At 39.2% G+C, this 12,362-nt stretch overlaps 1 protein-coding gene across 8 annotated transcripts in view; it reads right to left on the reverse strand.

Annotated features, from left to right (window-relative positions):
- ehbp1 (EH domain binding protein 1) overlaps positions 1-12,362 on the reverse strand; it is a 113,823-nt gene that overhangs the window by 66,324 nt on the left and 35,137 nt on the right. For all 8 annotated transcript variants that reach the window (XM_079458364.1, XM_079458362.1, XM_079458359.1 and 5 more), the window contains 2 exons: positions 11,123-11,381; positions 8,549-8,795 (listed from right to left, as the gene is read on the reverse strand). In XM_079458364.1, the coding sequence (XP_079314490.1) occupies positions 8,549-8,795; positions 11,123-11,381 (506 nt within the window). The remainder of the gene's footprint in view (positions 1-8,548; positions 8,796-11,122; positions 11,382-12,362) is intronic.

The following is a 12,362-nucleotide window of genomic DNA, read 5'->3' on the forward strand; positions in this document are numbered from 1 at the left end:
ATTTGTTCAATTTCTGTATAGGCGACAAAACTTTTGTCTTGCCAAAATTAGACCTTTCTGTCTTGATTAAATGATAAATCTTTTCAGTGCATTAAACATCATTTGGGAGAGTTTTAGCTTTTCATATGAGCTACTTCTAACACCAATTAATTAATTAAAAGTCAGGTTAATAGCAGGTGTTTTTCCAAAATAGATAAGCGACAAGACTTTTGTCAGGCACTGTAGTATTGCATATGTCGTATCTTCGAAGAGTATAAAATTTATAAAAGAGAGCTGCTCCATCCCCAGCTTTTTTATCAGTTTATTTGCCTCAGGCACGGCTAACTTGTAAGCAACAAACTTTTGTTTGGGAGGAGTAAAGCGCTGATGTAGGTGGTTTCAACAACCAGATGCTTGTTTAGTTTTGACTGGTATGTGTCCTGGACCACCACCTGAAGCGGTTTGAGCGATACGATTTAAATCCTTCTCGAATGCATTTCAGAGGGCATTTACACCTGGTCTCTTCACGATCAGAGAAAACTCATGAAGTGACCAGGTTTAAGTAGGCTAAAAAGTGCCCCAGAACGGTTTGCTTACCTACATTCTTCAAGTAATTTCTTCAAAATAATTGTATACAGATTTGGAACAACTCGAGGGTGAGTAAATGATTATTTCTGGGTGAACTGGCCTTCAACTAATATTGAAGTGCAAGTACACTTCAGGGAAAAAACAATTCAAACAAAGGGTACAAAATGGCCCAGCACATGTAGAATTATTCATAGGCACGTGTGTGTGTGTGTATCAAAGGTCTTACAGGTTGAAGGGGTAGTGGAGGACTCAGGGGTTGTTATTGATCAGTGCTGGGTGGTATGCAGAGGACTGTGGGTAAAAGGTTCCCCTAGTTGAAATGGGTTTAAGGCCACACACCTTCAGTAGAGGAGAGACCAGGAGAAGATTAATCTTAAATTACTCTCTCCATCTCCACTATGTCATTCAAACTGCCCTCAGCTTTCAAACCTCTCACTCTCACACACAGGCCTCATCAGCTCACACACACACACACACACACACACACACACACATCACTGATCCTTCAGTACACAAACGATCGCATAAAAAATGATCAAAAATCCTCAAAACGCACACACACGCACCTGCCTCAATCACATCAAACATGCAGAAAAAGGCGATTTAGCCAATCTGCGCCCGTCCAACTTCCCCACTCAAACAGGTATTCTTTTTAGAGATCATGCCAAAGATTTGTTTTCATTTCTCTACAGCCTTTTTCCTCGTTTTCTCTCGCTCTCCCTCACTCCCTCTCTCTTTCTCTGAAGCCAGAAGTGTAATCCCTGGCAGATAAAACTAAGAACTTACAACAGGAAGATTACCGAGAGCTTTGTAGCCTGTGTGTAGCAAGTCAACGTGGGTATTGGAGAGCTCTTCAAGTGCTTAACTCATGAACTGAGCTCCCACACACTCACAGGAGAGCTGGATAATGATAGCGGTATTACTGTAACAGGCTCAAAACACCCTCACACACCTGGCCGGGATGCTTGAGGACTCTTTAAGCAGTGAAATGCTAACTGCCGTGAGCTGTGAACTGGTACCGTTCCAACGATAGGGACATAGGGGCAGTTTTAAAGGTAAATGAGGTCCGTCCAAAACCTTCTGGAGAGGGAACAAGTTTTACAGTACGCTTGGCCAGAATCTGATCAGGTAGGACACGCTTTGCCAACGCAAAAGGTGAAACCAGCATGCTTTGACATTCCTAAAGCACAAACATTCTTCGTAGATGCTTTGTGGAGTAGGATATAACTCTCTCTGCTCAAATAGCCCTCACTTTATTTATATATTTCATCAAATGGGGAGATTTCACAGATAAAAGCTCAAAGGCTCTCTCTCTCTTTCGCTCGCTCTCGGTCTTGGGCCTTAAGGTCTTAAAGCATCTCAGATTCTCAGGCCTCGTCCTGCATCACTCACCAGTGGAGGGCTGGCTGAGAGGGATTATCCTGGTAGAGTTTCATAGATTATGAGGGCAGTATTGGGGTCTTACTGCCCCTCTGTCAGTGGGGCTTCGTGGCCTCATCTCTGAGGGACGGGCGGCCCCTGCGCAGCACACGTAACCGGGCCTCCAGCTAAGCTTAACCGTGCACCCCCGGCCTTGGCCCAGGGTTCAAAAAGGGGGGTAACTAAACCGAGGTGAAACAGAGAGCAGAAATAGAGAATCTTTGTTTTTCTTTTCTTTAGAAGGTGAAACTACCTATTCTAAATAGCTGAGAATTACATTTGTGCAGTTTATAGTGATATGATACAGTATGTCATGAAGCTATATTGATATTTACAATACTTCAGCCCCTCTTTAAAAATGATTTGCTTTAAGAGCCTTAGTGGTTACAAACTCTTTGTGATCTTTACACTCAAACTTTAAGTTGTTGTTGATGTCCACCTGTAATTTACAGAAGCAGATTTATTTAAATGTATAACTTAACGTATGTAACATTTTCCTTGTCTAAACCCGTGACGGAAACAAGACGTAAGTAAAAACAATGAAAGGCCCACGTGGAGTCAAAACCCAGCAGTGTTCATACAAACTAATTAAGAAATGTCACGGCCATCTACGAACTCAATTAAATAATGTTCATTTGCTTTAATTTCTTTTTATCAATGTTGCAGTCTGAATGAGAGAGAGGGATGGAGAAAAACACAGACGTGTAATGAAATAAGCACCTTTTTCTCCCACGGTGGACTCTCAGTTCAAAAGCACCATAATTTAATCTGATCCTGTTAATAGCTCTACCAACTAAAAAAACTCCCTATGCATTAAAAAAGCAAGTCGGGGGCCTATTTGGAAATATTTCGCCTATTTCCATATTTCCCACTATTTCTTTGTGAGAGAAAACTAAAGTAAAAATATTTGACCGCAATATGACCGCACAAAGTTCCTAATGTCTTTCTTTAAACTTGAGTTTTATTCTGGATTCTGGAGAGAGCCAGTCGTAAGGAACCTGTTGCCTCACTCTGGAGGGCTTTATGTAAATCTAAAGAGCTTTGCGGTGACTGCGTTTGCCGTTTCTTTATATTAAAATAGAGACCATAATTTATGAAGCGTGAACTGATGAAAATCCTCAGATCAGTGCGCCCCTGTGTGAAAGGCTGCTGTTAAACGACAGTGAGGAGAGAGTGGTGAGCAGGGAGGTGTTAAATCGCTTCGCCGGAAGAACGAGGGAGGAGGCAAAAAAGATGTACTAGTGATTCAGAACATCCCTTTTTTCGCAACCCAAGACAGCCTATTCCACCCATCCTTGATTCGTACAGATTAATTCTTCACCCATTTTAAAAAAAGAATCTCCAAATGCTAATATCAAAGTTCTAGGAGACAAGTTTGCTAGATGTTTCCATCCCTGAATGTCAAATAAAAAGTGACAAAACTTACTGTGGCCTTTAGTGGTCTTTTGAAAAAGAAATAAAAACTGCAGGTTATGATAAATCTGTGTTCAAGTAAATTTTACCTGAATATACGAATGATCCAAAACCTAGACTGCTAAAGAAATTTGTGATTTTGAAACATTTTCATGGCATGTCAGAATAACAGATCTTTGGCATTTTTAAAGGAAATGTTCAGCAGAAAGTTAAAATTCTTTCATAATTTGCCATCCCAGATGTTTATGACTTCCTTTCTTAAGAGTATGTCATGTGTCAAAGGCAATAAGTAGGGATGTAATGATTCACTGTGAGCCAGTTGAAAATCAACTATAATATGAGACGATTCAAGTCGGTTGAGATGTTAAATGAATTGCAATACATGTTTTGAACAGCAGGGGCAACTGTGGTTACTGCAAACTTGGTAAACGTGGATATGCTGACCTCATAAAAAAGGGGGGAAAAAATCTAAGTAAGATCATTAGAAAAACAATTGTGGAAAAAAACAATTAGCAGGTGAACTAAGTGAATTGTTACATCTCTAGCAATCAGCTCAAAATATTATATATAATATCTCACAAATTAGTTTCACTTAATTAGACCTTTATTAACCTACAGGAGTCGTAAGTTTACTTGAATGATGTATGTATGTGCTCCTTTTAGAGTTTCACCACGTTGATCCCCATAATATGACAGCATTTTATGAAGGTAGAATAGTAGCAAAACTCCAGAGCACGTAGATGTGAATTTGAGAACTTGTACAATAAATATTTGCACTTGTATGCTACAATTTACACTCACAGCTTCGATGTGAAAACCTGTAAATTAAAAATCTGAAGTTGAACACTGAGATTTGCACTCGCAGACAATAGTCACAAACCTGTATTATGAATTTGAAGTCACAAATGTGTAAAATGGCAGACACAGCTATACAATGACAGACACAATTCTGAAATACATATTTGCATTTCTTCTTACATTCACAGTCGCAGTACAACCTCAAATAGGCACTTGCAACTTCTCAAGTCTGTCACTGCAAGTTCAAATTTCGCGCTTCGACTTTTGCTACTCTTATCGCGATATATCAGTTGCAAAACTGATTTGTGCACTTGCAAGTCAGTAGCAGCGAGGGCCGGGAGAGGCGGGGTGGGTGGCTGCAATGGAGTCGTTTTATTGGTTGCCACCTAGCCAATGAAATCGGACTTCTTTTCTACGCGATGACGTCACGACACCCGCAGCCTCGCATTCGCGACACTTTGGTTGTCATCGCGATGGCAGGATATAACGATCCGAGGGTAAGTTTTTCTTTTATACAATATTTGTTATTCAAATTATTACATACATCACATATAACATACCGTGTAAATACAGTTGACATTGTGTGAGATGTCTTTGTTATGACAACTTGACATAAACCAATACATCATAACCTGTCAGTGTCTTTGTCATAACAACTTGACATTACTAAGACAACATAAATTGTAAATTGTCATGTGGTTGGTTTTGACATTGGCTGTCATGAGGCAATTATAACTGTGTCATGAATATTTTTCTTGACCTCAACTACAGTGGTACAAATTTAATTTGTCATTAAAATGTTATAATGGCCTTACGACAGCCAATGTCAAAACCAACCAGCTGACAGTTTCATGTAATGTTAACCCATAAAGCTAAGTGGTTTGTTAAGTATGATACTTAATCTGCTATGTCATGTTTATGACATATTTGTGACAGGTTGTGTTGTCTTAGTCATGTCAAGTTGTTATGACAAAGACATCTCACACAACGTCAACTGTATTTACACGGTATGTTATATGTGATATTGAGAAGTTGCAAGTGCCTATTTGAGGTTGTACTGCGACTGTGAATGTAAGAAGAAATGCAAATATGTATTTCAGGTTTGTGTCTGTCATTGTATAGCTGTGTCTGTCATTTTACACATTTGTGACTACTTGTCTGCAGCTTCAAATTCAGAATACAGGTTTGTGACTATTGTCTGTGAGTGCAAATCTCAGTGTTCAACTTCAGATTTTTAATTTACAGGTTTTCACATCGAAGCTGTGAGTGTAAATTATAGCATACAAGTGCAAATATTTATTGTACAAGTTCTCAAATTCACATCTACGTGCTCTGGAGTTTTGCTACTATTCTACCTTCGTAGCATTTTAATACTAAAATAATCTGTCCAACTGAAAAAAGGAAATTATATATATGAAGTCTCCAGATGGCATGAGGAAGAGTAAATTGAGAAAATTTAAATTTTCCAGTGAACTGTTATTAGAGAACTATTATCTATTGTTCTTGTCAGTATTATTATTATTCTTAACCAGTGGTTGACTATGGTAGCCCGTACGTAGGAACATTTTGAAAATTGGCACGGTCATAGAAGTGGTACTCATTAGTCTCGTGACCAAGTATGGGGTCTCTAGTGCCAGCAAGAGTTAAAAATGCAATTTTCAAACGGCTATAACTTTTGAACCCATTGATATACAGAAAATGTGCTTAGTACACTTGATTACGCTTGTCACTCATGTCTCACATTAAGATTCCTCCCGTTACAGTAGTAGCCATTTTTAAAAGTACAGTATTGCGTATTTAAATTGTCGTTAATTGTCACAAAAATTGGCTCAGACAATCTTTGGACTGGAAATTAGATTTTTGCCTTTGTTTGAAAGCTGCGACTTTGCAAAGTTAACGGCACTGACCTAAAATGGATCTTAACCTATATCTTGGCCATTTTTCAATCTATCGGTACGAAACTTGGCATGCTTGATTCACACCTGGGACTGGGGGTCCTTGCCAAAACGTGGTACAGTGCCACCATTTTGAAATGTGTCATAAATCATGATATTTTTTTTAACGTGTGACGTATCAGAACCTAATACGGTAAGTAGTATTGAAATAGTGTCCCGAACGTGCCTGTGATGCTTAAAGACAGCTTTCGTAAGATATATCAGATTTTATAAAATCCCTTTTAACTCTTTGACACTTTGTCAGAAAGTGATTTCTTGACACTCGTTATGTTCCCTGGTTTATGCAGATTCCACTGATGTCTCATTTATCATTTTTTACCATTCAGTTGAGAAGTTATTATAGTAAATGTGAAAAACTGTTTAATCACTTCTCCTACTACAAATTTTGATAAATTGTTATGAAAATTGCCTCAGGTCATCTTTGGATGACGCAAGGAAATGACTGAACAGATATTTCGTTTTTGTGGGAATTTTTTGATATTTTTGAAGTTAACTGTGCCTGTGACGTTCTCTCTTTCTTGAATGAGAGTGGCCAACCTGGTAAATTCAAAGTCTCGGGTTCAAGAGGACGCCGGTTCGAACCTCGTGTTGCGCATTTATACATTACAACTTGCAAGTATGTGCACAAATAGTGCAAGCATGTGAAACAACTAAATGTAATGACAATAAATGAAAAAATAAAATAAAGTGTGATATATGTATTGCAACCTAAAGTTGTTTATAATATATGTAAATATATACACACAGAAACAAGGTAAGTACAATATGACATTCTTTCGTTGTCACTTCTGACATCTGTTCCTCCTATAAGCTGTATGTCTGCTACTTTTGCTCTACTGTCTCATTTCATGTCGTGGGTTTGCTGGGGGAAATGTGGGCTGCATGTGGGAGTGTGGGGGAATCTTGGGTACATTTGGTGTGGTGGGTACGCTGCGCTAAGCGTGGGCTTGGCCCCGGTGGTGCTGCTCGCGGCTCTCATTTAACTACTATTATTATAACTCAAGGCCAAACCATACTTCTCACTGGCAAAGCTCAAAGTTCACACAGTGTTAGCAAAAGACAATGAACCAAAGGCAGTGCCCTTTAAAAAACTATTAGAAACTATACCAGATTGTGTTTACAAGACCATGATGACATTACTATATAGGCCCGTAGATTGCCTCTGTGAATGTCTTGAGGGCCGCTCTAATCCACAAACTAGGGAAATTTCGACATTTCCATTTCTTTTGTGCACTGGGAGATTATCGCCACGTCCTGTTTATTTGTTTTCCACCCTGCACCTTCTGCCTCACCTCAGGTCTGCGAGCTCATGAAGGGGTTCCTCCAGCCACACACAAAGAAATCATAAACAAGCCCTGTAGGCTTCCTCGTATCTTTCCTCTGAACGCAGAGCTATAGCGTGTGTGTCTTCGGTTAATCCCATTTGACTTTATTCATGCGAAGGTCATCTCACACTCCATAAAAACCTCTGCATACAGGAAAAGAATGAAATCATAATCCATACAGACTGTGTGTAGGATAGAGGTTGAGGTACCACATGATCTAAATAAATGTAGTTCTGCTAGAAATGTGACATCTCCAATCAAAACCCAACGCGGAGAAGCCTCCCTGTGGGCCAGAGCACTGATACACAGACTGCAAACACTCCTGCGCTCAGGGTCTGGTGGTCTCATATTCGCTGATGGGCAAACCGGTGTACAAACCATGAATCCATGAGCTATAGGCTTCAAACCACTTTCTGTTTCTCAGGAAACAGGGATTACTTATCAGCTGGTTCTATTTTCGTTATGTCTGTGTGTGTGTGTGTCCTCACAGGCCACTGAATTTGGGTAATTAAATGTTTAAGTTGTGCAGGACTTCCCAGGCACACACGCAAGTGCTGTGCTGTGATAAACCCCTCGCAATAATTAAATATGGACTACATTATAACACACACTCGCAGGCGTAAATAAAAACACTCTGCCTGTGGGGATTTCATCTGGCCATGTATAAGCCCCTCTGCGGCGGCCCGACCCATCGCGCTCATTCACACTCAGTGGGCTTCTCCTGCACCTCTACACCCTGCGTCCCGCACCCTCAGCCAGAGAGGGACCGCAGAGCCAGTTAATTAGACTCACTAAAGCATTGAGTGAAGAGAATCATAATGCATACATAACCATCCTACAGAGCAGCTAATACATGCCTGTATTCAAATGCCCTGAGTCAAGCCTGCAGGAGGAGGACAGAGGAAAAAGGACAGGAGAAAAGAGATGGAATGACAAACTTCTAGTGTTGGTTTATTTAATGGAATATCCAGTCAGTGCTTGTCTTGTAAGGGTTAAAATGAAATGACCCATGAACTGAGCTTTGATTTCTTTCTGCCGCACAGCACTAAAGTGATGAGGGGAACTTCTTACTTTAGGCGAGGAGGAGGCCAACTCTCTCCCCATCACAGCTGCGACAGCTGACGGGGCCGGGACAGGTGTCGAGGACATTCCCTCGAAGGGTGATGTCTTTGGTGCAAGGCCTCCCGGAAGCACGGCAGGGTTGGTGCCAGCACAAGGGGGGTGAGGGGCCAGGCGCTTGGTACTCTTCTCTAAGGTGCTGCTTTCATGGTCGGATGTGGCTGCACTGGAGGATCTGGGCTCATAGAATGGGTTTGACCTAAGAGTAAAAAAAGAAGACGGTTATAATAGATAAAAGAATATGACAAAATAACATAATATGTGACCCCGTACGACAAAACCAGTCTTAAGTAGCATAATAATATTTGTATAAAATAGCCAACGAAACATTGTATGGCTCAAAATGATCATGTTTTCTTTTATGACAAAAATCATTAGGATATCAAGTAAAGACTATGTTCCATTAAGATATTTAGTAAATTTCTTAACGGAAATATATCAAAACTTTTTGTGAGGTGGATGCAGCAACATCACTTGCAAAAATGGTTGGAAACATGACGTATAAATCTTAATTTCGAAAAATGTACCCATAAGACAACAAGTATTGTTGTCCATGTAATTTTTTATATTAAAAAAATGGTATAGCTACTATTTGGGAAAGAGCCTAATCCCAATAAAACCTTAAAATAAAGAAAACGTTATGCCAAATTCAACAAATGTAAAAACAAAAAACATAAGTAACATAGAAAAGTAACATTTATAAATAATTTCTTTCACATAATCATTAGATAATATTTAATACATCTATTATGAGATAAAACCTGGCAGATGTTCTGTACCTTCTCACTTTTTGGTCCGTTACACTAAATAATGTTTGCTTTTTATATCCCGGTCGGGACCTTAACCTGAATGCACACCAAGACATGGGGACTCGTGTCACCGTGGTCACCAAAATTGAGGTCCCCATGGGCAAAACAGCTTAGAAATCATACAGAACTTAATCTAAAAATGCAAAAGGTTTTCTATGATCTTTAGGTTTTAGGGTAGGGAATGAATATACCGTTTGTACAGTATAAAAAAGCATTACTCCTATGGACTGACCCCATGGAGATAATAAACAAAACATGTAGCGTGTGTGTGGTTAACTGCAGGTAAAGAGACATCGGCAAACATTATTAGCCAATAAAACGCTCCGCTGGTTACGAGAAGAGCCAGGTGCTCTAAGGGTCACACCTCATGAACTTTGACTTGTGGCCTCATCCAAGAGATCACTGACAGGTGGACACAGACGTCCGCTGCCATCAATACACACTGCTGTGTAAGGGCCTGTCACTCATCGCACATGCACACACATACTCACAACCTCGTATGTGAACACACACACACAATACAGAATAAAAAACAAAGACTGGGCAGGTATTCAGCTGAAAGACAAGGTTAAAGACACAATGTTTCTCAAACTCCCAAGCTTACAGAAAAAGAGTGCAAGGGCAAGAGAAAGAGCGAGACATGGAAGAGCTGACAGCAGTGCTATATAGGTCTGGCACTTCACTTGTAAAGACAAACACATTCAAAAGAAAGTGATGTGAAAGGTGCAGTCAAAACATAAGGAGAAGAGAGGTGTGAGAGAAACAAAGAAACTAGAATTCAATGTTTTCCTAAAATATCTCAATAATATGCCATTGCCTGTGCTGTTATGTCCAACTGGTCAGAAACATAAAAAAATAAATTTTCATTATGACAGTGTTTGCAGTGTTAGAGTAGATGAACCTAGAAAATGTTGTCTGTGCATATTAAGCTAGGATAAGAGACAATATATTAACATTTAAAATGACAATATAACTTGATAAAGTCTCTGCTGTAGCGATATGAATGAGGAACAAGTAACGTGCCGAGATGGAAAGACAAGGCTGAAGAATGTCGAGAACAACAGAAGCCTTGTTTTTGCAGAAACAACTCGCTCACCACTTTCTTTTCACCACAAGTGCTTTTCTACTTTATTCAAACACACACACAAGTACACAAACTGTTGATGAACCGTGTAAAGAGCAAACAGAGGACAGATCTTGAGTGCTGCCAAATGTTAATGTTTTGACAACGTAAAGGAGCAATGTAGAGATTTGAGCGGCACCTAGCGGTGATATTGTGAATTGTAAGCAAAGGCACACTTCCCCTCCCTTTCGAAGCATTACGATGGCTGCCCAGAACGAAAGAAGTTGTCAAGTTTTCACTTCTTTGTCAAAGGAGATAACATATTTACTCTATTGTAGAAACAACATGGCGAATTCCATGCAAGGGGACCTGCGGTGTATGTCGACAGAAATAGCTCATTCTAAGATAATAAAATCATAAAGCTTAAATATGTATGGTCTTTATACACCTCTGAAGACATAGTTATGTATATTTTATTGCATCTGTCAATAGATCCCCCAAAAAATCTACACACTGGACATTTAAAAAAATACAAAATGTTTTTAAATTTAGTGCTGAAAAACACACAACTGATTATTCTTAATATTAAATAATGCATATTTTCTATCAGACTACAGCTCCTTTCCAAGAATATCCCAGAATTCCTTAACTTACTCGTCCAGCTCCTCCTCAGTTCTGGCGATGTCGGCGTACAGGTACTTGCTCATGTCCACTGGCCGGATGTTCTTCCTCTTGCTGCTTCTAGGTGGAGACATTTTGGGCTGGGGCTCAGGTTCATCGAATGGGTTCCCGTACTGAGGATCTGGATCTGGGTCTGGCTCATCAAAAGGGTTTGATGGATACGAGGTGTTTTGATTAAATACTGGCTCATGATCTTTGATAGAGGAGTGAACATGAGGCTCAGGAGATGGTTCTAGAAGCATAAACACAATAGATTACCTCCATCAAGTGTATTATATAAACTGAAGGTACAGTTTGTGTATATTTAAATTAAATTTGTTAAGCAGTATATTAATAGATAAATATATATTAAGAGCATAGACTAGTTTGTCAACACATAATAGCAAAAACGTAATTTTGTGTCAGTGCTATAAAATGCTTAAATAGGCTTATTCTGTAAATCGATCCTCTTTAAAGAATCTCTGATCCGAGTAGCAGATCTTCAGAAAAGAAATTCCTACTCCAAACAATCCATTTAAAACAATTACGTGTCTTGTGAGGACTGTGATAGTTTTATTTTTTTTAAACATTGACTTTCACATTTTTGGTATCTTCTTGAAGGGCTCCATTTAGTGTCCATGTATTGCCAAATAAAACCTTAATAAACAGGTATTGCAGATCCACAATATCAAATTCATTTATATCAAATATTATCTTTGGAACTGCTGAAGGAGCATGAACAGAAGTCAAATTTAGAGTGGGTCAAATACACGGTATACAATGGCACTCCAAATCAAAAAAAAAAGTCAGAACCAACACAGATCACATTTATAGAGGAAGTAAAGGGGGTAAATAGTGTGTATGTGTTTGTGTGTGTGTGTAAGAAAACCTTAAATACAACAGCAAATCTTACAATGCACACACTCTCACTAAGCAGGAATCAACATGACAGTACCAAAATGTCAGGAACCCTGTAGCGCTTCCGAAACAGACCACACACATTTTCTTTTCTCTAACACGTGCAAAACCCTCAAAACTCAGAGGCAGATGTCTTTTTTGTGTGAAACCGTACTACCTGTATCTTCAACATCTACAAAATCATTGACCATAGACCGAAGGCACACAAGCTACCTGCTCATGACTAAAAATGTGTATATGCTCACTATATTTACATCACATAGATCTGACATGTATTAAATAAGTATTAATACATTTCATATTTTTACATACATCA

This window comes from Barbatula barbatula (genome assembly GCF_947034865.1).
Source record: "Barbatula barbatula genome assembly, chromosome: 6".
Classification (NCBI taxonomy): Eukaryota; Metazoa; Chordata; class Actinopteri; order Cypriniformes; family Nemacheilidae; genus Barbatula; species Barbatula barbatula.